Genomic DNA, 27,823 nt, shown 5'->3' with positions numbered 1-27,823 from the left:
AGCCCAAATCCATAGATATTAAGATGACTGTGTACACATACATACACATGCTATATATTCACATATACTGTAAGCACTTATCATACAGATGGCATGTACACATGTATGACTAGTGTGTATCTAGGCATGAATATATCATCTACATCCTAAATGAGTTACATTAATGGTTGTAACTGAAGAAACGAGGGGTGAGGGGAAGTGGAAAGGAAAGGGATGGGAATAGGTGTTTCTCAGGCATTTACCACATAACACCATCCTCAGCACAGAATCTTCAAACACCAACAATGAATTATCACATGCCTACGAGACGTTAAGCAGTTATCTTATTTATATACTGAAACAGGTCAGGTTTGCCTCAAAGGAGATGAGTTGTAAGATCTGAGCCAAGTTACTCTGCAGAACCCAAACACCTGGCTGCCACAAATGATGACTTTAATGTCTTTCTAAGGAGGACTGGATCCTGACCAAGACGAGATGCTTAACCCTTTCAGGGAAACTGGCTGGTTTTCATAAAGGATCAAACATAAAAGGCCATTAATAACTGCTAAAAACAACAACAACCAAAAATGCTAGCTGCGAGTCAGGCCTAGAAAAAACACATGTATTGTTTTTTGTTTGTTTCCAAAACCTTTCATTTGCCTTTGTGCCGGGCCTCTACTCACTTGGGCAGAATTTAAACAAACAAACAAACAAACAAACAAAAAACAAAAAACAGGGACTTCTATATCCCAGGCTCCCCCCCCCAAGTGAAGAATTACAGCCTTTTGCCACTACACCTGGCTTTATGTTGTGTTAGAGATGGAACCAAAGGCTTCCTTCGTTCGAGGCTACCAGTCTACCCACTGAGCTCCATCCCCAGGCCCCATGCATTGCTTTTCAATCATCAAGCTCTAGACTTTGTCAGCTTTACAACTAGAAGCTGCTGTGAAGCACAGGGCAGTGCCAATCCTCGTCTCTAGAGAATTTAGGCCAAGGCTGTATCAGTCCTGCAGGCCTGCAGCAGTGAACAGCTCTGTCCCCATCTCTAGGACCAGAGGATTGTAACTCAAATATGAGTGGAGGAAGAATGGCAGAGGAAAGTAAGGCCAAGAGTCCTACCAAGTCTTACCAATGAGCTGAAAATGCACACCTTGGCATGTACAGTGAACTGAAATCCAGAATCCACAGTCTAACTCCACAGTTAAGCCTCCATGGGATCAACAGTTGCTCAGAACACAGAACCATGTGTTTTTTGGAGTGGAAGCATGGCTTTACACTCTCATTTTTATTGGTGAAAACTCATTTACTGTATTTCTGCTAAGTGTCAGGTCTTGTGATAGATGCCTCCCATGAAAATTTTATGAGAATCCACACACCCTTTGTAAAATTAGCCCTACTTGGTGAATAGGGCAGATAAGACAGGGCTTCGTGTAACCTAGGCTGGCCTCAAACATGATATATAGTCATGGATGGCTGATGATGGTCTTGAACTCCCTGTCTTTCTACCTCTACCTCCTGAATGCAGGGACCACCACACCCAGCAATTAGTCCTGTTTTGATCAGGAAAAATAGCATCCAATGGCCACTGTTAAAAGTGACAGGAGTGGGATTTAAACCCACAGCCTCACCCTCATCGTGGCCAAGGAGTGTGAGGAACCAGGTTCTTGGGAATTCTGGTCAGGCACTGCCTTTTATTTTACGCCGAAGTGGCAGTTGCTTGGTTAGCAGAAATGAAAAGAAAAAGAAAAGGAAGCAGCTGTCCAAGTGTCTCTTCCTTTCTGACCCTGGAGCTGTGAGCCCTCAGCTTTGCTGACCAAGAAAGAATCATGACCACCAGCAGGAGAGTACAGCAGGCACCACACCAGCCAGTCTCTGCCTGTAGTCTACAGTCAGCAGCAGGCAGGCAGGCCAGCTCACAGGGCACCCCTTGCCACCACATTAATACCAATGTTGCCTGCCTGCCCTCCTGACACTGCTCAAGATTTCCAGGCCCCAACTAAGTAGCACAGGGTGAACTCCACTTCAGCCCCCAGTGGTATGAGCCCCAGAGCAGCGGCCGCTGACACTCAACCAACAACCCTTTGACAGAAGCAAGACCAGGAGGCAACAGGACAGCCCCACAGAGCACAGGAAGTCAGGCAGAAGGCGATGAGAAGTCCCACTGGGGTGCAACACCCTGACCTGGTGCACCCGTGGTAAAGACTGGGACCAGGGATCAAACACGGGCCTCCTCTTTCCTCTCAACACTCCCCTGCCTAGTCTCCCAGTCTCTCAATTCAGACCTGACCTCAATTTCAACCCCTAATCCACAAAGCTCGGGAAACTTCAATTCCAGCAGCACCCAAACCGTTCCAGCCCAAGGGTGGAGGCGCACCGGCAGTCCTTCCTGATCCTCATCTCTCTCTCTCTTACCCCCAAGAACGCAAGTTCAAGGGCTAGGTCTGTCGGATTTGCCTCTGCCTTACACTGACACACCCCCAGATCACAGCATACCCAGTGACCCGGCGCGGGTGAACACCCCAGGTTCCCCCAGCCTGCACGCCGGCCCCGGCGGCGCACCTGGCCCAGTCATGTGGGCACCCGCCCGCTCCCGCCCCGCTGCACCTGCGCGGGCGCTCGCCACGGCCGCTCGCGCACCCGCGGCTCCCTCAGGCCGCCCCTCACCTCTCACCAGCGCAGCGCAGCCGTCCGCGCGCAGCCCGCGGCCTGGGGCCCCGCCGCCGCTCCGGCCGCGGCTCCTGGGCTCCCGCCCCCGCCGCCGCGCTTCCCGTCACGTGGGCCGCCGCCGGCGCCGGCGGAGGGAGGGCGGGCGCTCACCCGTGCCCAGGCCGCCGTGCGCCGCTGGGGGCTCCGCGTCAGGGCCCGGGGCTCGGGACCGAGGGCGAGCGCGCTCGGGCGAGTGCGTAGGCGGCACCGACCCCGGCCGTCGCCCCCGGGAGAGCAGAGTCCCGGCCGGCCCCCTTGGAAGCGCGGAGGCAGCGCAGCCTAGTCTTCTCCGCTTTCCACTCCATGGCTGCCTAGTACACAGCAGCAGCTCTGGTCAGGTGGAGGCGCGGAGAAATGCCTCCTGAACAGATGCGTGGACGGACTGACAGCCCGGGCCCGACTAGCGAGAGGGGATGCCTCCTGAACCGCAGTGTGCCAACTGGGGGCACCGTCTGTCGGTTCCCAGGCCCACTGCTAGTCCTGGCAGAAGGACTGCAAATCCCGGAGAGGAGGAGCATCTTTGCAGGCTCTTCCGTCCTAGCTGGGAGTCCCGGGGCTATTCCACCCACTTCTTTTTAGGGCAGTCCATCAATGGCCACTCGTTTGTGCCAAGCCCTGGTGAAGAATCCTAGAATCCTTCTTCCTCATAGAATCAAAACCCAGTTTCCTGATAAAGGGTTAAAACGCTCCTCCAGAGTCATCAGTGCTATCAACACCAAACAAACTAGACAGGTTTCTCCAGTTATTTCTACTGACTTGAAAACTCGCTATTGAGGTGGCTTAGGGTCTCCCTCCCCCACGACGCTGTCCCCAGATTTTGTAGGAAAGATGCCACCCCAAGCCCCAAGAGTGTAGTCTTGTTTCAAAGGAGGAAGGTCTGTAGGGGTGAAGGCATAGAAAGACTAGCTTCTGAGGGAACCTCTACTGACTCATTATAGACCGTCAGTTTGGTGCTGTCCATTTTCCCATTTCACTGAGGCAAAGAGAGGTAAATAACTTGTCCTGAATCTCATGCTAGTAAGGATCAGAGCAAGAACTCCGACTTCGCGGGGCGTTGTCACGCACGCCTTTAATCCCAGCACTCGGGAGGCAGAGGCAGGCGGATCTCTGTGAGTTCAAGGCCAGCCTAGAGCGAGTTCCAGAACAGCTCCAAAGTCACAGAGAAACCCTGTCTCGAAAAAAAACAAAAGAAAAAAAGAAAAAGAAAAAAAAAAAGAACTCCGACTTCAGTAACAAGGTGTGTTTGTAACAAAAAACTAAGTTCTATTGATTAGTTCATGTAACAACCTTCACACTTCACTCTAGATGATCCAGGAATGAAGATGCATGTATCCAAAGAGGTAAAACAGAACTAAGTATTTTCTTTACGAGAAGGCTTACCACAGGTTTTTTGTTTTTTGTTTTTCTTTTAAGTGGCAAGCTCTATTGTTGGCACATCTGTTCTTGGGACATACTGATTCATCTACATCACAAATGACAGCTACCTTTAGGTAACGCCTGCACTGAAAAATATCTTCATAAGCTAATTAAAGTCTTCTCGTTGTTTCTGTTGGGTCCATTTAAAAACAAACTTGATGTCATGGTTTTCAAATGAATGTTTTCAAAATCACTTTTCTATGTATGAGTGTTTTGCTTGCATGTGTGTGTATCACATGAGTACAGGAGCACACAGAGGCCAGGAGAAGGCATCAGATCTGGAACTGGAGTTATAGATGGCCATGAGTCAGGTGGATGTTGGGAACCAAACTCAGGTCCTCTCTAGGAACAGCAGGCACTTTTAACTGCTGAGTCATCTCTGTCCCCTCCAAAGAACCCCCTGGGCCCATATCAAACACTATGATGACATTTTACAGGATGTGAAAAGAAGTGCTCTGACAGAAGACTAAGACTAAGACTAAGACCCATTTCATAAATACAACTGCATGCTTCAATAGTTGCCAAACACTTCCAAAACTAGTATCTTCTGTCTTGTGCTGTGTAACCCAATTCTATCAAGCTCTCTGTTCTATCTGCTTGTATACAGAAGCACTTAGCCAGTTTTTTTTTTTTTAAAAAAAATGGATGATTTAATGCTCATCATTAATGCACTGAAGTATCTTTAAAAGGCACTTACTAGTGATGCTGGGAGAAAGTGGGGACCTGTTCATGTTGAAGATGCTCTTTACCACACAGCAGTGTTACTAACCCCAGATGGGTTTAATTCTAATATTCTCTGACTCCAACTTGTATACATTCTTAAGAATGTATCTAACATGACTGACGACTAGCTAACATCTAACATATTTGGATATCACTTTTAAAGATCATATTAAGTAAAGTTACATTTATGATTTTAAAAGTAAATATAACTTATAGCATGCTATGTTTTGAGAGCTTTTATTATATAATATTATCTCATTTAATGATATCTACACATATTCATATATTTGTACTTTAGCTCTAGCAAAATAAAATTTTCAGTTATTACTCAATTAACTACTTCCTGGGCAGCTACTTCATGCCAAGTGCTAGGCCAGAGACTAAGTCAGACTCTGTATCCAGGAGCTTACTGTTATGAAAACCACTAAATTAGGGAGATAATGTACAAGAAAAACCTATCCAGTCAAATCATAAAGTAAAAATTAATGTGCTTGGTGACAATGGAGCTCAAGTAGCAAGTGCCTAAGAATCACCCAGCACAAACTTAATAGTTCTTGCTGTGTGGCAAGCACTGTGCTGGGGGCTAAAGATAAAAAGAGGTAACCTGTAAGAAAAGTGCCTTGATTGAGATGTATGTGTGTCCCCAAATATCTGCAGAAGTATATTCCCCAGTATAACAGTATTAAGAGGCAAAACCTTTAGGATAAAGCCCATGAGTGGGATTATCAAAGAAGTGGAACCCTTTACCCCTCTACCATGGTCCATATGAGGACACAGTGAGACGTCATGGTCTCACTAGATGCCAAATTCTCCAGAACCTTGGATCATCCAGACTCCAGAACTCTGAGAAACATGTCTCTGGTGTCGGGAAGCCACCTAGTACTCATCAATGTGTCTGTACACATTAAGACACTCAGGAATGAAAAACAGTAATATTACCAATAATAGTGTTATAAATACCAATAGCTAGAACCACAAGTTCAGAATATTAACTACTTCATTAACTGTTACCTTCATTTTGAAGCTCCTTGCCTTAAACTCAGATATATTTCTGACAAATAGCACATATTGGTATGAGCTAGGAAGACAACTCAGCAGTCAAACACTAGCCATTCTAGCAGAGGATCTAGGTTCCATTCCCAGAATCCACATGGCAGCTTACAACCATCTGTAACTCCAGTTTCAGGAAATCCAATGTCCTATTCTGACCTCCATGGGCACCAAGTACAAACAAAGTACATGAACATAAATGCAGGCAAAAACAACAACAACAACAAAAAAAAAAAACAACCAACCACCCATAGACCAAATAAATACATAAATAAATGTTTATAGCACAGTATCTTTTTTTTTTTTTTTTGGTTTTTCAAGACAATGTTTCTCTATGTAGCTTTGGAGCCTAACCTAGCACGCGCTCTGGAGACCAGGCTGGCCTCGAACTCATAGAGATCAGCCTGCCTCTGCCTCCCGAGTGCTGGGATTAAAGGCGTGCGCCAACGCCTGGCCTGTGGCACAGTATCGTAAGCATTACTTTATCTACAAACAGAATTAATACCCAAAGTTCTTAGAGAATATTTTTCTCCTGAGTTAATCATCCACAAACATTTTTATTTATTATTTTTGTTTTGAGACAAGGTTTCACTGTGTAAGCCACACTTGCCTCAATCTTAGCCTCCCAAGTACTAGGATTAAAGGCATGTGTCATCATCCTGGCAACCAAAACCTACTGAGAGCCAACTAACTACAACATGATACATACTAGTGAACCTGGTGAGGAAGTAAATGGAAATACAGGGAACTTGCTGTATTCACCCACCATCGGGTGAGCTGTTAGTCGGTTCCCCTTGGCTTTGTCTCTGTTTTTCTAGAATTACTAAATCAGAATGTCAATGAATAAGTACCCACCATGTTATAGTGACAATATTCTCACCAGCATGGTAGATTTTCCTCAGGTCTGTGTCTAGATTGGAAAGACCATACATGTCAAGAGGAGATACCAGAGGCATCAGGTCCTCACAGCCTGAGGTAGTCTTTTTCCACTCTGGTAACTGGTTTTCAGTCTTTTGGTTCCTGGCTCTTGACTGGGAGCTTGGTTTTGGTAGCTTTGTCATGTAATGTGATTGAAATCTTCTTGAAGCAGTCCTCTGCCTGGACATATTTGAAGTATGAACCCAAAGTTTTTTTTTTTAAATCCCCCCTCCCCAAATTCTCATTCTGGGGCTTTTTCACTGGCCCAAGATAAACTCTGATGAAATACAGTTGGTAAAGTGTAAACTCCCCAGAGCTCCACTCTATAGAGGTTCTGCCTAGGAAGGAATAATTAGACATTGTCAACAAGAACCTCTTTCCCTTGGGGGTAGAAAAGGATGGGTATGAAACACATTACAGTTCTCTCTTCATCTTTTCCTTTTGTCTCAAACTACCGTTTCTTCCACCTTGTGGTTTCTGATTTAGTTTAACCTAGAATAGTTCTAGTGGATTTAGTTTAAGCCAGGAAGTGCTTTGGGTACTGGGAGGGGTTAAAAAGAAAAGACAGATCTTACCTGTCACAGTTTTTGTTTTTTTTTTTTTTCAGATGAAAAGTCTGAAGCTTCAGCTTGGGTGATGGGTCCAGAGAGCCACAAAGATAAGGAGTAGAGCAAGCTTTTGGGACCACATTTCCAGACTTGCTGCTTCATACACTGCCTTCGTGCTATGTCTCTCCCATGATGTCAATCAACAGATACAACAGGTGGAAGAAACTGGAGAGGCGTTTGACATACTTTAGGTGTAATCCTTACAACATTGTGAGCCAATTATAATTTTATCTCGTAGATAAGAAGCTATAAGGTAGAGGACGTATCTGTCCTCAGCGAAAGTAGCAATGGGGTTATATTCCATGGCTGGCCACTCCAAAACTGGTCCCCTTTCCCCTTCTTTGCAGTCTATGACCAATAACTTTCTAATATCACTCAGTGCTTCACAAGTACAAACACCTCATGTGTTATCCCTATTTTAATCACTCTTCAGCTGTTTCCTGAAGAAGGAACTCAGGCTGAGAGACCAAATCACCCAATGACCGTGCAGCAGTGAAAACTGGGTTCAGTTTCAAGTACAGGTTCCCTGCAAAGCAGCTACTTTAGCTACCATGATGACCTCCCAGTGAAGGAAATGGAGACAATGATGCCACCTATGCTGGTTTTATTATTATATGACAATAGAAAAGTTAATTTGAATATAGAATTGCTCGGTAATATTACAAAGCTAAGGCACTTACTTCCAACATTCATCCCAGCTTTAGGATTGCTCATTTTAGGATAGGTCAATAGATCTTTTTAAGATCTATTTCCCAGACACAAAAATAAAAGCGTTAGATTGGATATTTTTTTAGGAACCAACTTTAAATTTTCCTCCCAACTCTGAAATTGCTTCTACCCCCAAAGTATCACATAAACAAATAGAAATATTTGCAAGATGCCTCTCAGCTTTATCTCATTCCTAATTTAACATCTCACTTTCTTCCACAGTACTCTTTTTTAATTTTTGGCAGCCTCCCAGTTGTTCATATTTTTCATAGACAATGCAACGGTTTCCAATAAAACAATATATTATGGAAGATAAAAAAATGCACTCCAAACAGTATGAAGTGCGACTTTTAAATGTGCTAAAGTCTTTCCCATGAATGATGAAAACAGATTTCTCTCACAACTCTTAGTCCATAGTTGATGCCTACAATATTTTGTTTAAAGTAAAAACTGTTACTTCATTGTAGTTATTAGTAAGCGCAGAGGCAAATTACTTGATTTTTGGCTACGGTCAGTCTGTGATCTCCAATTACTCTTTCTATGCCTCGTTTTCCTCAACAGAGAAACAAGCATTCTAGTTCCACACCAGGCTGTTCTGAGGAATGACTTGTGTCGCTACCACTTTCTCTGCAGGTTGTTATTTTTCCGCATGTGAGCTGTTTGGTTTAAAGTATCGTTACAGGGAACAATACTTGATGCTTATTATGTCCGAGGTGCGGGAGTTACAGGGAATGGGTTCTATGGCCTGGCCATATTGGGCTTACTTTATGAAGAAGGGAGATTAGGCAATAAACGAGCGAAAGGAGGATGACTTCAGACATGACAATGCCAATCGGGGTCAGGGCTATCCGCCCTCTAGGTCGATTCTGTCTCTCCAGCAGTCCGAAGAATCCCTGCGGCTTCTGCCATGGGACGTCACAGGAGGCGCGACCAATGGCAGCCCGCTCGGGTGGCTTCGCCTTCCGTGTTTCCGGCGCAGCCCGGCCCGGCCGCCCCTGAGCTTGGCATCCTTAGTCTGTCCTCTCGACTCAGGTGCGTCAGCCAGGGCTGCCAGCCCCACCCTCCACCCTCAGCCGCAGGCATCAAGTCTCGGGCGCGCCGAGTGACACCGGAGTCCCGCCCCCGTATGTCACTTCCGCGACGCTTCCGCCGCGGTGTCTTGTGGGTAGCCGGCCGGGGTCTCCTGGCGACGACCATGGCGGGGGATGTGGGCGGTCGCAGCTGCACGGACTCGGAGCTGCTGCTGCATCCTGAGCTGCTGTCCCAGGAGTTCCTCCTCCTCACTCTGGAGCAGGTGGGGCGTTCGGGCCCGACTGAGGACGGACGGGCAGCCGGGAGGACGGGCAGGCCTGCGGGAGGCTCGCGGCCGCTCCCCGCCCACACAGATCCGGTGGGGCTTGCCTCGCTCGCATCCCCAAAGGAAACCTCCAGAGAGTGGTTGGAATCCCCGGGAAGTCCTCGATAACTCGGAGAGGGCGTCCCAGACCACCTCCGCTGCCTCTGTGCGAGCAACGGCCTGCAGAAGACGGGCACTAGGAGGACAGACAGGGAGGGGAGAAGTCTGGTGCAGTCAGGGCTGGATCCAGAGCGTCTGAGAAAGTCGGTTACACAGCTTTTCGCCTCCCTTAGAGACCCTGAAACCGAGTCCCAGAGAGATGGGCTTACTTCCTAAGATCGTTATCTGGACCGAGTCACCCTTAGAACTTAAGGCGCCTGATTTTCCAGGCGGTGTGCTTGTTTTGTTTGTTTGTTTTGGTTTGTTTGTTTTTGTTTTTTTCCAAGGTGGTGTGACCTAAGAAACTAGGCAAACCAAAGAAAAACGTGATCCGTTTTATTCAAATTGCTGAAAGTTTCGCTGGGGTTTTGTACGGCACGTTTTGTTTTCCATGTGGTTTTTCTTCCTCTTAACTACCATACCTTTCTCTAATTAACTGAAATTCTCCATACGTTATTTTAAAGATGGCCTTTAACCTGTGGTTCTCAAGCTTTTAAGCATACCAGGATTATCGAGGTCTTATTGAAACTTACCAGTTTCGGTCGTTAGTTTCTCATTAAGTAGGTTCCGCATGTGCCCTGCAACAGCATTTTAACTAGTTCTCGATGTTGACCCAAGGACAACACCTTTAAGCACTGCTGCTAGAAGCAAGCCAGCTATTCAGTGCTTTCTAAGCAGATGAAGTCCTCTGGGAATGCGGTCCAAGGGTTTCAGGGCCCTCTCACCCCTGAGTGAATTCAAGAGGAAAATCAGCAATATACTATATGAAAGAGGAATAAAATGGTTTAAAAAAATAGTCAAACTAGTTAACTGGCGTTGATTTTTCAGTTATACAAAGCATACAGTTCTCCAGTTTTTTCCTGTGCCTTGTACTTAATGATGTTGGGAGGAAATTGGGCAATGAAAGAGATTGAGGCATGGGTGTTTGGACAATGAGTTGAATGGTAAAAATGTGATGGGGCATGGTGTACTGGTACTCTGTGTGTGTGTGTGTGTGTGTGTGTGTGTGTGTGTGTGTGTGTGTGTGTTGGAGTTGGGGGTCTCCATGGTAAAGCCAGTACTTGGCATACTTACGGACCTGGGTTCAATCCCTAACATCAAAAGCAAGTACCCACCCACCAGAATAAAGAAACATGAGAAATAAAACACAGGGTGGGAGACTGAGATCTGACCCCACCAATATGACCATGATGAGCATACTCAAAGTAGATTAAGGAGAGAATTGGGTAATATACTTGCTTTTATCTGTTTTCCTCAAATAGTGCCCCATTTTCATTTAGATTAAGGAGGTGGTAGTGGTTGTGGGAATTGTGGTGGCTGTCCTCTACTATTAGAGTTGGCTAACATTTGTAGGCAGTTCTCTATAGGGAGTGTGTGCTAAGATGAGGCACAACATATTATTTGTAGAGGTTAATATAGGTCTTAAATACAGTATCTAATAATATCTTATAGGACTCTTAATTGGATGTGATTGTGAAAATCGATTTATAGTTTAAGCATAATGCTTTTGACCATGTTATGCAGATAGGTAGTTTTTAAATGAAAGATCTTGTTTTGAGATACTTTTTGTTTCCTTTCCCACAGAAGAACATAACTGTTGAAAACGATGTAAGAGTGAACAAAGACAACCTCACGGACCTTTACGTCCAGCATGCCATCCCATTGCCTCAGAGGGATTTGCCAAAGAATAGATGGGGGAGGATGATGGAAAAGAAAAGAGAACAGCATGAAGTCAAAATTGAGACCAAAAGGTACTTCCTCGTGGTGCTAGGTTTCATCTAATGCTTCATGAGTAAAGGGTTTTGTTTTTGTGTTTTTTTTCCCCACCAGATAAACTGGAGAGACAGACATTCCTTTGGTAACAACTGTTAACTGAACACCTAGTACTGTGGTTGCTATAGTGGACAGTACTGACACCCCTTTCATGTTTTAGTTGAGAGAAACTTAATCAAGTTAAACGTATGCTATGGAAATAGGTAAACCCATGGAGAGGTAATAGCAATTTTTGATAAAGTGGCCAGCAACTACTTCACTACCGAGTGACATTCCAGTAGAAAGACCTGTAAGAAGTAGAGATTTGTCTGTTATTCCCCTGTCTGAGAACCTGGATCAGCAGTGTGCCTGTCATGTGTCAGACATAGGACTGGAAAGAGATGGAGGTAAAACGTCTACTCTGAATGAATGGTAGGGATTGTGGGATCATGTAGAACTGGTGGACTGAGGGGATTTTGGTTTTAGTCTGAGATGAGAAGCTTCGAGGAGGTTTTGAGGCCGTGATGGTGGTGACCCCACCCCCTGGAGTTTTAACAGGGTCACCCTTTCTACTGAACGGAGAAGTAACTTAAGGTGGGGGAGTTGCAAGGATGGTGTCAGGGAACTAGATTAAGAAAGAAGGCTGTGTTGTAATCCAGGCTGTAAATGGTAGTTTTGACTAAAGTAGGGAGTTTGATGGAGTAGGGTCTAGATTATTTTGTAGGTAGAACCAAAAGCATTTGTTGACTTTTGAGAAAAAAGATGAGTCAGGTAAGACTGATATGGAAATCGAGAGTCTGTTACTATCCTTTAATTCTTAAGAGATTTTTAAGTTTCAGAAAAATTATCATAAAAACAACAAGTGAATTATTTTTAAGAAGAAAATTACATTTGATTAATGAATGTTGCTGACTACCTCGTGAGGATGGCATTTTAAGATCCTTGAGTGTTGCTCTAACAAGTGATGGTATTGATCACATGGGCTGTCTCAACATAATGCACTGTCATAGGCAATGCCCTAGAGACAATAGGGGAAGGATTAGAAGTCTGGAGGAAGAGGGAACATGTAAGTCTAACTTGATCAGTTTTGATCCCTAGTGAGTCCCTTAACTGAAGTGACTGGAAAGTGTGTAGTTGGATGTATGTGTACTCTTAGTCTTTGGGAAAAGAAATACAGAGGTAGTCTTGCCTTTGAGCAGGAGATAGTACAGGCTACACATTAGTTTTAACTTTCAAATCTCTGAATTAATGTTACATATACCTTTCATTTTGTTTACTTGTTTAGGTTCTTAAATTTGAGCAGTATTGTCAGCACATTCCAGCACTTGTCTTAGTAATAAGCAAAACTTTCAATGCTATTCATACTTTCCTTCAAAGCTAAACTTTGTATGACAGTCCCTGGGTATTGTTTGGAAAAAATCTTTGACTCTTTTAATAATTTTCAATTTGGGGGTTAAAGTTTAGCTCAGTTATAGAACACTTGCCTAGACAATGTGCTAGGTCTGGGCTTGATAGCCAGCACCATATGAACCCAATCCCGCTGTGCATGCATACTTATTTTACAATTTGAATCTTGAACCTGAACATTATAGTTGAAAGGATCTAGAAGCATCTGTTTTGTTGAGTTCATTATTTTTTCTGGGGAGAAATTGATATGGAGGGATGCTGTAACTTGCTCAAGGTGACAGGTAGTATATTAGTTTACATTTCTGTTGCTGTGGTAGAGCACCATTACCAGGGCAGGTTATGGAAGGAGGAGTTTATTTGGCTTATGACTCCAGAAGGCTAAGAATCCATCACCGTCACAGGGGAAACACTGTAGCAAGCCCTAGGCATGGTGGTAGGAATAGCTGAGAGCTCACATCTCAAGCCCCACACAGGAAGCAGAGTAAACTCCAGTGGCACAAGTCTTTAAGGCAGTGGTTTTCAACCTGTGGGTCTTGACCCCTTTGGGAGTCGAAGGACACTTTCCGATAAGACCTTTGGAAAACACAGATATTTACATCACAGTTCTTAAAAGAAGCAAAATTATAGTTATGAAGTAGCAATGAAAATAATATTATGGCTGAGGGTCACGACAGTGTGAGAAACTGTATTAAAGGACCACAGCATTAGGAAGGTTGAGAAATACTACACTAAATGCATGCCTTCCCTCAGATGGTGCAACTGCCCTAAGGTGAGGGTGTGCATGGAGGCCTCACCATGCCTGAATGAAGATCAAGGCTGTACTTCACAATATAAGCGTGCCCAATTTGGTCTATAAACACCATGTACTTAATTTACACCAGATTTATAGAGTATTTCTGCTTTGTACCTTTTGTTGTGCATCTTTATAGTCCCAATCTTCACTTTCACTCATCACTCCCCCATCATTCATCCAGACCAATACTGAGCCCCACAAGCCCCATTCACTGAAAGTGCTGGCTATTCTTTTAAATCTCCTATGCCTTGTTTTTCTATGTTTCTATGCTTTTAAGTGTTTGAATCCACAAATATTCATAATTTCCTGAAATATTCAGGCCTGTGCTTTGGAGCAATGAAGTGCACCAGTTAATTAACCAGTGGGCATGAAGACTCATCAAATGGCATGATTAAAACTGTACAAATATTTTAATCACTGATTTATAAAGTGCCCAGACCTTAGAGACACTTGGAGTCTACAGTTGGGTTTTGCTTTGTTGTTTGTGAACTGCCACTGTAGGAGTGAGTCTTGGTAGTATCTCTTTGTAAAATAATAATTGATTATGGTCAGGATAGCAGTATGAATAAGCTGCTCTTTTTTTTATTGTGGAACTAATTAATATTTGTATTACCTACTTCTTTTTTATCTGTTTGATAAAACAACAAGTTCAAGGCAGTTTGTAGAAAGAAAGGCTTATGGTTTCAGAAGGATGAGTCCAAGACAGGGAGTCATGGCAGCAGTCTACAGACAGTTGAGAGCTCACATCTTGAACTGCAAGCAGGAAGTAGAGAACCAGCTGGGAATGGCAAGAGTCTTTGAATTGTCATAGCCCTCTTCCACTGAGATACACCTCTAGCAAGGCCACAGCTCTCAATCTGCCCAAACAGCACCACCTGCTGGGGACCAAGTATTCAGATTCCCAAGACTATGAGGGGCATCTCATTCAGCAGTTTAGAAATAATTATAGTTTTATGAGAGATAACAGAATTTCTTATAAATAAATATTTTATACTTTCAAGTGCAAGGAACTTATTTCTTTGGGCCTGGAAGTCTTATTTCCACTAGTTCCCTTTACCATGGTGTGGTCAATAAATCTTGTTTCTTGTTCTGACTGAATGCAGTACACAGATCTGCCAGCCCATCTGGTGCTTTTTAAGAGAACATCTCTCTGATTTCAGGAATAATGCTGTAGACGGATTAAGGAAAAGACCCCTCATTGTGTTCGATGGGAGCTCAACCAGCACAAGCATCAAAGTGAAAAAGAAGGAGAACGGAGCAGACGACCGGCTCAAGCCTCCCACCCAGACAGGCTCTAACCGGGATACCTTTCGGAAATTACCAAATTCCTCTTCAAGGGTTTCACCCCTAGTTTTGTTTTCCAATTTGCCTATGAACAATAAGATGGAGCACAATAATAATGACACTAAACAGAACCATGACTTAACACATAGGAAAAGTCCTTCAGGTCCTGTGAAGTCGCCGCCTTTGTCCCCCGTTGGAACTACTCCTGTGAAATTAAAGCGGGCTGCTCCTAAGGAAGAGGCAGAGGCCACGGTAAGTGTGGGATGACTTCCATATTAAGCTTGGCACTGAGCACCCACCCTGCAATCCTAGGCTGTGCCTGCTGCCTTTTATTGGGGCTGGGGTGCTAAAATCAGGCCTATGTCCTAAATTTAGAGGGTTATGATCTGAAAACAGTATAGTTTAAAATTTGGCTCCATGTGAAACCTTCATGGAATTTTGATAGTTAAGCTGACACCTCTTTTCCTTACTATAATGTAAAGGTCACCCTGAGACTGGTTCCTGCAGCAGGGAAGGCTTAGTGGTCCTACCCGTACACTGGGACCATCAGAGGATGTTCCCTCACCTAGCCAGGCTCTGCAGCCTCTCTGTCTACTCCAGTGGGGACAGTCAGTAGCAGTGCAGTGTGTATTGCTGGCCAGTCCAGGTGAGGGGCAGAGGGTGAGGTCCCTGTAGATTAGCAAGTGCCATTTCTGGGTGTGTGGGTGCTGCCAGGCACACCCTCCCCAAGGTTCATCACTGCCTAGGAGGGAGAGAGCACACATGATACCACTTGACTTGACCATCTACAGTGGCCCCGGATGTCATTGAACTCTGCAGTAGTCTGCCTTGTTTTGTTTGTTTTGTTTTGTTTTGGGACAGGGTTTCTCTGTGTGTATTCCTGGCTGTCCTGGAACTCACTTGTAGACCAGGCTGGCCTCGAACTCACAGAGATCCACCTGTATTTGCCTCCCCAGTGCTGGCACTAACGGCGTGCACCAACACTGTGGGGCAATAGTCTGGTTTTTATATCTCGTTGCTCATACATTTGAATCCTGGAATCTAAAAATCCACAATGATTATTGTTTTTGAAAGTTCACTGAATTTCTTTCTATGTAAAATGAATGCAGAAAAGTGGGTTTCCTAAAATTTTCTCTTTCTGTCTTGGAATAATAAAACTAAATACTCCTTGTGTCTGGAGCAGCACATTTATGCAGTAGTGTTTGGGCCTAAGCCTGGAATCTTTGTACTTACATTAAACATGAAATTAAGTAACCATGGAAGGACAGGAATTCTGAGGGGAGTCTCTCATACATTGTGCTCTGCCATATCTAAGCATCTGGGTGCTGCGATTTTGTACACAAGTCACAGGTGCATGACTTCCCGTTAGGTGGCCAAACTGTCCATTGATTACAGGGCATACATGGGACACCAGTGTGCCTCCATACTTATTTTAACCTCCTTGTGTGATAGAGGAGAAAGTGGGATGGAAGTCAGAATAAGCCACATCCTAAATAGAACTACTATGAGGATCGAGCCTTAGAGGCATATATATTTACATAGCTATGACTTCTGTATATACATGCAGATGCATATAGATAGGTATTATTTTATTTAGAAGTGTAAATATTTAGTCACCATTTCTCTCCAAGTTTAGACTGTGATACCACTGAAGGAGGTGGGCTAGGTGGGGAAGAAGCAAGTTTCCAGCAGCCAAACTTGCTCTGCCCATTAGAATCACCATAGGAGCTTCTAGAAAGCCAAGAGAGGCCTATCCCTCTACTTCTGTGGTTTCTGGTTCTGCTGTTTGTGGGATAGGGTTCAGGGCGTGTGTGTGTGTGTGTGTGTGTGTGTGTGTGTGTGTGTGTGTGGTGAGCCAGAAGACTTCCTTTTTAATCTGAGTGCCATCCCCACCAGGTGGCAGCAGAGCTCTTGCACTGCTGCAGCTGTAGCAGCCAACCTTGGCTAGGTACCTGTTGCTCTGAGCTGCTCTGAGGCATCACTGCCATTGTAAACTGGTTCTTCTCCTTCCTCTCTTCCAGAATCCCCTGAAGCCTCCAGAAACAAAGAGGAAGATACAGCATGTTACATGGCCGTGAAGGGAAGCCTCGGAAATGTAAATAGAGCTGCAGCCACAGTTGTCAGATGAGTCCACAGTGTTTACAGAGGTCCTGATCACTGTGGGATTTTCTTGGTTTAAAATAGGTTTGGAAAATTAAGCTTTTCCCTTCCTTTCCTCCCCTCCTTCCATCCCTTTTCCCTTCCTTAAAATGTCTTGACATTCATGGCCCAATTAAGGAAGAATTTTTTTTAATGTAGCTTTGTACACATCCTTTATAAATTGCTTTTCCCAAGCGGAAGCATATAGCAGTTCACAGTATTCTGGTAAATATTGCCACCTGTATTGTGAAGGGTTCACCAAGAAAAGTGTGTTGATGGTGTTGCTGGAAAAGCATTCTGCTCTTCAGTTGCGTGTGCCACTTTGTCCCATGGAAGGCAAAAGGGAAGTCAGGGCTTGCTGTCACTTCTCTCTCAATGTCAGAAGCTGCTCAAGCGTCTTTAGAATGTCCCTGTCGTGCAGGGGTCCTACTCTTTTCTCATGTGGCTTGAGGTCTCATTGTGAGGTCAGCTTCTCTCGTGAGTTTTATCTTTTTAAAATGAGACTGATTTCAAAGTCTTCCAGCTGGTGATCGTGTGAGAGGTAGTACTTGACAGTAGAGAGTCTGGGGTGATGGGTGTGACAATTCTAGACATTAGAAAAGTCTAGAACATGTGGCAGTGGTGGGTGTGCTTATGGTATGCTGTGGAGTAGACAGTTGTCATTGTCAGGCCACTGGAATTGGAATTCACTGTAGAGTACAGCTGAGAAGGAGACTCCTCGATGAACGAGGTTCCTGTGCTATAGTACAACTTCCTGTAGGGCTGTCCCATGCAGGGTTAACTGACAGTCTTTTTATTTTTGTGCAAGTAGCATTATCCATTTGTATAATGCAGGAGAGTGAGAACATACTGTTTGCTTTACATTCATAACTTCTAGGATCTACTCCCTCCTTTATATTTCTAACTAAGAGCAAAGATACTTCATACCTTTTCCATGTATTATCTTGAGATTGGTGGTTTGCCTTGTTGGCCTTAGGATCATCTCCTTTCTTTGATTTGTTAAAACAAGCGTTTTAGATCAGTTATTGACTAGCCTTACAAAACAGAATTCAGCCTTGCAGGTAAGTACTATTCTTAGACATCAGCCCTGTAGTTTTTTAGTGTTCTGCTCTTTTTTTTCCAGACTAAATTTACATAAAAGACAAAATTGATGCATATTAAATGTTGCATGACTTGTTGATGCTACTGTAAGATTTTAAATATATTGTTATCTGCAGGGCTGATTAAGTAATATTGTTGATGGGAACTGTGCTCCTATATGTAACTGTCAAGGGAGATTTTAAAAGTGCACCTTTTAGGATAGAATGACACATTATATTTTATATTCAGTTGGCCCTTCTGCTTCCACCGGCATTTCTCTCTTTGAAGAGAGAGTTAGCCATTTGACAGTTTTAAGTCAGTGGGAACTTATTTTTAGTTACTCAGTGAAATTAATTTTTAATTTGTATGTTTAACTTACAGAGTAGGTTGGTAATAACAGCTGAACTGTGTAACATTGTTGCTTCAAATTGAAGTCTATACTATGAACACTCAGCATCTACGCTCACATAGCAGCATATTATTGAGCTGTTTGGAGTTTGCAAGGTGGAGAAGCATTGAACCACGCACTGTGTATTGTGTACTCCCTCTGTCACAGCTCTGTGCCTCCTAACGGGATCATGGAGCTGGCTTCCTCCATGTGATGAAGCGTGCCAAGCACTGGGAATCTGTAGAAGCAGCTTGGGAGTCTTGTTCTGAAGTGGTGTTTGTGCAGGTTAGAAGGGCTCAATGTGGGTGGTGGGCAGTTCTGGAGTAACTTCACTCACTCACATAGGGTTAGTATTGTTGCTTTTGATTCTGTAGCCCAACGAGGCCTGCTGCTCTGATTGCTGGGTTGGGCAGAAGAATGGCACTGGAATCAGTGGGTAGATTGTGAGGTACAAGAGGCACCACATCTGCCATCAGCAAGTCGGCCTTGTTCTTTTCTCCTACCTGTGTGCATCCTACTCTTTCCCATTCTCCTTTTTTTCTTCTCTAGGTCTCAGCTTCAGACTTAGATTTGCAAGTTGTATTGTGTCTGTGACCTTACTCCATTCACTAAGGGGGGGGAAGGTAGTCTGACCCCCAGCCTTCTTACATCTGGGGGATAATAGACCACTGTGTGGGTCCTGCAGGCTGGAACCCTGCAGCACCAGGGCACTACATTGCTTCTCAAAGGCTGTTACAGCAGCATAGCTTTCCAAAGTAGCCTTATTAGTCTAGACAGCTGCCGGACACTTGGAAGAGTGGCTCACTACTATCATGAGGCTGTATTTGCTGGTATTAAAACTCTTCAGAATTGAAGTTTTTATTTGAAATTCTATTTTGGTTGACTTAAATTTGAGAGACAGTTCTAAAACCGATGTAGAGACTCATTCAACAGCAATGACCTTTAAAAACTTACATTAAGTAAAACTGCCAGTAGACTAAACCATCCCTGTGTGTTAGAGCTTCCTCTAGGTACTGCTGTGGAACTTGAGCATTGTTGAGAGCTACTCATTGGTCAACATGTTTTTAAGTGTGCTTTTACTAAATGCTTGTGTAAGTTTTGTAATTCACTATAGAAAAGGTTGACCTTGTAATGTATGTTTTTGTATGTATAGTCTTTTAAGTAGCCTTGTCTTTATTTAAATAAACTGAATAAAATTATCTTGAGCAGATTTATCATTTGCAAAACAAATAAAATAGAAAGGTATTCCTGTTACTTGATGTGACTGAAGAAACTGATTCAGGAAGTGTCATTGTGTGTAGCGTAATCTCTGCATTAAATTCATTGCATTCAAACAGTCCAGCCCAGTCACCTGTTGTGAGCAAGAGGGCAGGTAATTATGTCATGTTTGAGACATCTTGATTGACATGAAGATGTGCATCCCTACGTATTCCTAAGTAATAAATAAATGAGACAAAGCAGAAACTTGGTTGAGAGACTTAGGGTGAATGATCTGAAGTCAACAGCTAATTTCCCCTCTGGGGAGGGGGGGTGCTTTCCTAGGTGGGTTCCAACCCAGTCTTCTTGCTTATACCTCCTGAGTACTAGGAGCACAGCTCTTCGCTTAAATGACTAATTTCCTTAGCTGGGATCTTAATGTTCCCTGTATTTGAAGACTGAAGTTCTAAATCAAGTAACTTGGAAAATATTCCGGTAATTTTAAACCAGAAAAAGAAAAGAAAAAAGCAAAAACAAAACTCACCTTGCATTTGGTTGATTTTTTTTTTAAACCAGTGTGTTTTGTGAACTGAAATGCCTTTAATCTTTTCCATTGCTTAATAACTTACTTGATTTCCTGATTGTGAAATAAAAAATAAAGATGTGTTCCTATGTATTTTAAAATGCCTGTATTGTGTATCTTAGGTTTGAGCAAGGTGATTCAGTTCCTGATTCCATGGAGAGGGTAGGCCAGTGAGCATGGAATGATAGGGAGTGAACCATTAGTTTATCCAGTACTCTGTGTGTAGATGCATGGACACTTTATGCTTTGGGTTGTGTCTTAGTTACTTTTCTATAGCTGTGATAAAACACTATGCCCAGAGCAAGTTATTTTGTGCTTACAGTTTCAGTGTGTCAGAATGCATGATGGCACAGTGAAAAGAAGCAGGCACTGGGTAGCAGGAGGGGCAGCTGAGTTCTCAAATTCTGAAGTATAAACAGGAGGCAGGAGGAGCACACTGGGAGTGCCATGAGTCTGGTGAAACCTCAAAGTGCGCTCTCTCATCTCTCTCTCTCTCTCTCTCTCTCTCTCTCTCTCTCTCTCTCTCTCTCTCTCATACACACACACACACACACACACACACACACACACACACACACACTTCCTCTAGCAAGGCTACATCTCCTGTCTTTCAATTACTGTGATAAGACACCATGACCAAGGCAACTTTAGGAGGTTTAAGCGAGGCTTACAGTTTCAGAGGGTTAGAGTCTATAACCATCATGGTGAGGAGTATTATAGCAGGCAGATAGGCAGATATGCATTGGAGCAGTAGCTGAAAGCTAACATCTTGAGATACACCCACGTGGCAGACAGTTCTTTTGAAGCCTCAGTGCTCGCCCCCAATAACACACCTCTAAAAAGGCCACCTAATCCTACCCCAAACAGGTCTACCAGCTGGGACCAAGTATTCAACTACATGAACCTATGGGGGCCGTTCTCATTCAAACCATCACATTCACCTCCCTACCCTCAAGCTCATGGCTATATATGTCATAGTGCAAAATGCAGTTCAACTTCAGAGGTCCCTGTAGTCTTTCACAGTCTTAGCACAGTTTAAAAGTCCAAAGTCACTCTCTTCTGAGACTCGGGTAGTCTCTTAATTGTAATCCCTTATAAAATAAAAAGGCAAGTAGCATACTTCCAACATACAATGGCACCGGATATAGTTACTATTTGAAAAGGAAGGAATGGGGACACCGTGAGAAATACTGAACCAAAGCAAGACCAATAGCCAGCAGCACAAATTCCAGACCCTGAAGCTTCATGTGTGATGTCAGATGGCTTCGATGGCTCCACCCTTCCAGCTTTGCTGCCTGTAGCATACTCCTCTCTCCTTGGCTGGATCCACTTCCTGTGTGCAGCTATCAACAGCAGATGTCTCATGGCTCTGGCATCTCCAACATCTTGGGGTCTCCAGTGCAATCCAGGCTTCATTTTCACAGCTTCGTGAAATGGTCCATCAAGGCTTCCATTCAGGAACTCTCCTGCCACTGGCTCTCTTTAACCATGGAGGGAGATTATATATCCTCTTTACTTGTGTATCCCTCATGATTCTGAAGCCAGAACCACATGGACAACACTGGCAAGTTCAGCTGACTGCTTGGGATGGAATCTAGCCCCACAGAATCACATTTGCTGTCTATCCCTCTATCTCTGTCTCTCTCTCTCCCCTTTTTTTGTTTTTCGTTTTGTTTTTTGTTTGCTTGTTTGTTTGAGACAGGCTTTCTCTGTAGCTTTGAAGCCTGTCCTGGAACGAACTCTATAGACCAGGCTGGCCTCGAACTCACAGAGATCCACCTGTCTCTGCTGGAATTAAAGGGTGTGCCACCACCACCAGGCCTGCTGAAGCTTTCTTTTGTTGTTGCTTTTTAGGAAAAAAAATTCCTTAGGCCTTTCCTTTATGCAAGTTGAACACTTACCTTGGTGGGGTCTTGCCCTGAGGACACTCGTCCCTTTATTCTGTCTTGAATCTCTTTCAGCACAAGCCTCGGCTCTCTTTTTCTCCTTAAATTGGATTTCATTTTGCTCCACTTGTTCTTTTTCATTGTATATATTAGAGTGAATACTGATAGCCATGTGACAGTCACTATTAGGCTGTCTTGAAATCTCCACCAAGGAAATTAATCCACTACTTTTCAATTTAGCCTCAGCCAGATTCTTGGGACAAAGGCAGAGAGCAGCCACTTTCTTCGCCAAAATATCTCAAGTGGTCTCTTGGCAGTTACTAATGTTGTTCCTGTCTGAAACCTCTTGAGTTGGGCCTCCACAGTCCACATTGCTCTCAGTACTGCTGTCTTTCAGGCTCCTACTAGAATTGCCCATTAAGCCTGCTTACAGCATTTAGTCCAACTTCAACTGCTTTTAGTCCAAAATCTCAAATCTTTCTCATTCTCCCCCAAAGCAGCATGGTCTGGCCTGTCACTGAATAGCCCATTCCCTGGTACCAACTTCATAGTATGGTTCTCTAAAGGAACAGAGCTAATGGAATGAATGAATATGTATATGTGATTTATTGGATTGGCTTATAGGCTATGATCTGAGTAGTCCAACATGAATATCTCCAGTCAGGAAGGTCAAAGATCCAGTAGTTGTTCAGCCCATAAGACTGGCTGTCTCAGCAGTCCTGTTGAGTCCTGTTCAGTCAGTACTGGAATTCTGAAAGTGCATGTTATAACACCAGCAAAAGACTGTTTCAGAAAGTTAATCAAATGAACTTAACAGATACATACATAATACTCCTTCCAAAAGACAAAGAATACATAATCTTCTTAGCAGCCCATGGAAACATTTCTAAAATAGAACACATCCTAGACCATAAACCCAATGTTGCCAAAAATACAAAATAATTGAAATAATTTCCTGAATTTTATCAGATCATGGTAGAATAAAACTAAGTTAGTAGTAAGAGAAATTGTAGAAACTACACAAATACATGAAGAATGGAAAAATTAATGTTTTTCTTTATCAAAGACTTTAAATTATTTTTAAATTTTAATATAAAGGTTATTTTAAAATACAATTATTCTTTAATTAAATTTATTCTTTGACAACTTAATACATTGTATAGTGCATTCTGACGATGCTTACCCCACCCCGTCATCTCTCATCCCCATCCCAATAACTAAGTGCCACTCTCGGCATTGATCAGAGAAGTTTCTTTTTGTGGCAAACTATGATAAATGCAAATACTCTCAAGGTGCAGCTAAAGAAGCTGAGAATGAGTAGCTGTTGTGGGCTCTGGCCCAAATGGAACATCTATATCAACCCCTCCAAGGCTTAGGGAATGTGGAAAAATTCTAAGAGCTGGATGATGGAGGGAAGGACGAGAAACATCATCTGATTATGACATGGATGTTACAAGTATCGACGATATAGTCTTCGATGACCAGTGCATCAGCGAGGAAATTGGACAGGAATTCTCTAGTAGTCTTAGAATCAATGAAACTGAAAGTAGAGCTTACCAGAATTGGGTTGCAGCTAAGGCAGCTCTAAGAGGAAAGTTTATAGCTATAAGTACATCTGTTAAAAAGTCAGAAAGACTTTTTAATAACTAAATAACATAATGATGAACCACAATATCTTAGGAAAACAAGAACAATCCAAACTCCAAAGGAATCCGCAGTAAGAAAGGATAAAGGGCTGGAAATATGGCTCAATGGTTAAGACACTGGCTGCTTTTCCAGAGGACCCACATTTGATTCTCGGCACACAAAACTCACAGAACTCTGTAACTCCGGTTCCAGGGGATCTGATACCCTCTTCTGGCCTGTGGTGGCACTTGCACACAAATGGTACACAGACATGTGCCTAAAAAACACCCATGCACATTAAATTAAAAATTTAAAAACAGACTACCTCCCCCAAGAAATTATAAAGATGAGGGCATAAATTAATGACACAGAAACTAAAGAATAACATATAAAATCAATCAGAGTTAATGAGTTGGTTCTTGAAAAAGTAAACAAGATTAGCGGCTTTCTGGCAAAATGGGGGTGTGGTGGAGGTAGAGAATGCCCAAATTAGTAAAAGTTGAGATGGAGGGGGGTTAACACCAATTCCAACAAAGCCCAGAAAATCATTAGGGAATATTTTGAAATTTTGCTTAAAAAGACTGGAAAATCTAGAAGAAGTGGATGCTCCTAGATACATACCAACCAACCAAGACTGAGTAAAGAATATATAAAACAAGTCAAGCAGATTTATTACAACCAATGTTACAGAAACTATAAAAAGTTTCACAATAAGGAAAATCCCAGGACCACATGAATTCACTGCCTAATCTTACCAAACCTTTAAAGATGAGCTTGAGCCAATGCTTCTCAAATGGTTCCATAGCATAGAGGGAATGCCAGACTCAATTTATGAAGCCAGTATTACTCAGATAAGGTCTCACACACACACACACACACACACACACACACACACACACACACAGAGAGAGAGAGAGAGGGGGGTGAGGGAGGGAGGGAGGGAGGGAGGGAGGGAGGGAGGGAGGGAGGGAGAGAGGAAAGGACCTAAGAATTATAGATCAGTTTCCCCTATGAACAGGGAAGGATATGCGGTCTTCGAGAGGTGTGTCACTGGGGTGGGCTTTGAGATTTTAAGACTCCTGCAATTCCCAGTGCACGCTCTCTCTCTCTCTCTGTCTCTCTCTCTCTGTCTCTCTCTCTGTCTCTCTGTCTCTCTCTCTCTGTCTCTCTCTGTCTCTCTCTGTCTCTGTCCTCTCTCTGTCTCTCTCTGACTCTGTCCTCTCTCTCTCTCTCTCTCTCTCTCTCTCCCTCCCTCCCTCCTTCTCCACCTTGTGCTTGTGGATCCTTTCTCCAAACCCTCCCATATACCCCTCCCATATACCCCTCCCATATACCCCTCCCATATACCCCTCCCATATACCCCTGCCATATACCCCTGCCATATACCCCTCCCATATACCCCTCCCATATACCCCTGCCATATACCCCTCCCATATACCCCTCCCATATACCCCTGCCATATACCCCTGACACTCTCCTTCACATTCATGGCCTCTTTTTTCATCAATGTTTTCTTTTAATGAGTTGTCTTGATCATTCTTATTACAGCAATAGAAAAGTAACTAAGACAATGGCAAAACCTCAAGTCTGCTTTAAGTCCAGAAGACCCACGGTGGTATTAGTTACTTTCATGTTGCTGTGCTAAGGCATCATGACCCAAAGAAACTTACGGAGAAAGTTTATGTTTGTTTACAGTGCCAGAGTAGTGAGAGTCCATCAGGGTGGGGTGCATGGCCGCAGGAGCAAGATACTGGAAGATCACGTCTATATCCACACACAGGAAGCAGATGAGGAGCCGGAAGTAGGGTGAGGCTATAAAACCTCAAAGCCCATCCCCAGTGACATAACTCCTCCAGCAAGGCTCCACCTCCTAGAGGTTGCATAACCTCCCAAAAATGGCCACCAACTGGGGACCAAGTGTTCAAATACTTGAGACTTGGAGGACCATGTCTCATCCCAATCACCACAACCACTCCACATGTTACTAAGCATCATCCAGATTAGGAAACTGACTCAGAAAGCCAGTGGGAAAGTCATAAGCGCTAGTGGAGAGCCTATTGTTTTGCTAAAGGCTCGAGGTATCAAACTGCCCTCTAAATATTTGTTTACACCCACAGTATAGAGCTGCTCTCTCTACCTTGCAGTGGATGATGATCAATGCAGTGGCTGCTGGGTGCTCGGCCTGAAGCGGTCGGTCATCCGCTTCACTCCCTGCAAGCAAACACTGCGGAAAAGAGGGCAGAACGTAAGAGCCAGGGGACCGGAAGGACTGACGTAAAATGCTGTCTTCTGGCAATAGCGTAGCTGTTTTCCTCAGGAAGCCAGTAGTTCTGGTTATCAGCACATGATGGGGCCCCTCAGAATTCCATCATGCAGGGATGAGGGGCCAATAAGGCCCCGCCCCTCCCTGAGGATCTATTATAATTAATGATTGTTTGGAAAGGGGAGTAATTGCTTTCAGTGGTATAGCTATTGGTAAGTTGTCCGTGCTTGAGTAAATAACCTCACCCGTGCTCATGCAAGCAATCCTAATAAAACTAGGTGGATTATAACATGGAGGTAGGAGAGGATTTGTCGGGGATCAGCAGGAGTGGGAAAGGGAGTAGAGAAGGAAATGGTGAGTAAAAAAGTGACTCATATACATTATATACATGTTTGATATTGTCAAAAATAAAAAGACATTCTGTATCCATTATTTAAAAAACCTAACGTTACATTACTGAACAGAGGTATTCCTTTTGTACGGCTTGCCTTTTTATCATACTGTCTTTTTCTTATGAAAGAAGAGGGAGAAAAGTCGCCACTCTGCCATCCTAAAGAGAAATGAATGCATTGTCAGATACACAAATTGGCTCACTGTGTCCTCTTTTAGCCACTAGGCAAGATTCTTTCACAGGCTGCTGCCATAGTCTGAGTTCTCTGTGTGTCTGTGTATTGTTTTTCCACTTTAGTGAAATCCTAAAGGTGTGCTGGATACAATAGGCCATCCCATAATTCCAGCACTTGGGAAGCTAAAACAGAATGATTGCTACAGAGTGTGACTCTGATACCACCTACATATGCATACATAGACACACACACACACTCAAAACCTGGGTTCCCTGTCATTAGCCTCCTAGCCTCGCTGCCACTCAAATCATGGGGCATAAGTTATGCATCAAATGTAGAGTGATTCTACATTTGCATTCCAAGAGGAGAGTTTGTGAGGGAGAAAAGTTAGTGATGGGAAGTATGGTACTACCAGAAGGCTTTCTTAAAACAAAGTGTGGTGGAATTTTGATGAATACTGCCCCAGCCCAACCTGCACTCCCCCCCATCGGGACCTACTGCAGGCAGTGGTCACTGGCCCTCTCAGTAAAGTGCTATTTAAAGGGAGACCCCAGCATTTAATCATTATTTCACACACCGTGCTTGGCCAAAGGTTTTATTCTGAATAACTTTATTCTAAGTCACATAAATGTTACTCTGGGTTTTTACACAAAAAGGAAGTTACAAAGCTGCAAACCCCATCCCTCCCTTGAAAACACATTCATAACAAATGTTAATTGCACTTAAAATTAAATAGGCAGTGAAAGGGATGCATTATAGAGACACAGGGGAGGATGCCTTTGTTTGATCTGCCTTGCATTTCTACAAAATCCCAAGTCATCTCCCCATCCAAGGTTAACAGGACTGAAGCAGTGCAGAGAACTAAAAGATTTCAATTAACGTGAAGCTGGGACAGCAAGAGGAAACCTCGTGGTGGCTGGTGGGAACCAGAACACAGCACTGCCTGGTTAAGAAAGAAAATATCCAAATCTCTACGTCACAAAGTTGTGGCTTCCGAGCTGCCTTCAGATGTCCTTCCCACAGTCGGGGCAGAGGATGTCATCTCTCTCTGTGAGGAAGCCTCGCCCCACCAGGGACAGGGAGCACTTCTTACAGTTAAAGCAGTCGTTGTGCCACTGACGTTCCTCGAAAGAGATGTACTTCGTGCCCCCGAGACCTGTGAACAAAAGGAAAACACAGGATGAGGTGTCTCCAGGTGACCAACCTCAGCAGAGCCCGAAAAGACATGACAGTTTGATCCGCTTCAACTTGGTGCC

The 27,823-nt window shown here is 43.8% G+C and overlaps 3 protein-coding genes across 5 annotated transcripts in view; 1 reads left to right on the top strand and 2 right to left on the bottom strand.

Moving 5' to 3' along the window:
• The window catches only part of Tgfbrap1 (transforming growth factor beta receptor associated protein 1), a 52,751-nt gene extending 43,580 nt beyond the window's left edge, over positions 1–9,171 (bottom strand). Inside the window, exons 1-2 of one of the 3 annotated variants that reach the window (XM_027386738.2) lie at positions 8,873–9,171; positions 7,368–7,565 (exon numbers count right to left, since the gene is read on the bottom strand). The gene's annotated coding sequence lies outside the window, so the exon portion shown is untranslated. Of the gene's footprint in view, positions 1–2,643; positions 2,738–7,367; positions 7,566–8,872 lie in introns of those variants that run through there. The other 2 variants (XM_027386739.2, XM_027386737.2) reach the window with 2 other exon arrangements.
• Positions 9,172–9,244: 73 nt separating this feature from the next.
• On the top strand, positions 9,245–19,700 carry CUNH2orf49 (chromosome unknown C2orf49 homolog). Its single transcript, XM_027386740.2, has 4 exons — positions 9,245–9,402; positions 11,188–11,354; positions 14,716–15,091; positions 16,861–19,700. The coding sequence occupies exons 1-4, from the start codon at positions 9,304–9,306 to the stop codon at positions 16,915–16,917; spliced, it is 699 nt and encodes a 232-aa protein (XP_027242541.1). The 5' UTR covers positions 9,245–9,303; the 3' UTR covers positions 16,918–19,700.
• Positions 19,701–27,146: 7,446 nt separating this feature from the next.
• The window catches only part of Fhl2 (four and a half LIM domains 2), a 37,850-nt gene continuing 37,173 nt past the window's right edge, over positions 27,147–27,823 (bottom strand). Inside the window, exon 6 of the mRNA XM_027386736.2 lies at positions 27,147–27,723. Within this exon, the coding sequence (XP_027242537.1) occupies positions 27,572–27,723 (152 nt within the window). The 3' untranslated portion in view covers positions 27,147–27,571. The remainder of the gene's footprint in view (positions 27,724–27,823) is intronic.

The sequence above is a fragment of the Cricetulus griseus genome, assembly GCF_003668045.3.
Source record: "Cricetulus griseus strain 17A/GY chromosome 1 unlocalized genomic scaffold, alternate assembly CriGri-PICRH-1.0 chr1_1, whole genome shotgun sequence".
Classification (NCBI taxonomy): Eukaryota; Metazoa; Chordata; class Mammalia; order Rodentia; family Cricetidae; genus Cricetulus; species Cricetulus griseus.
The sequence above is the reverse complement of the archived record's forward strand: the minus strand, read 5'-3'. Positions and strand labels throughout refer to the sequence as shown.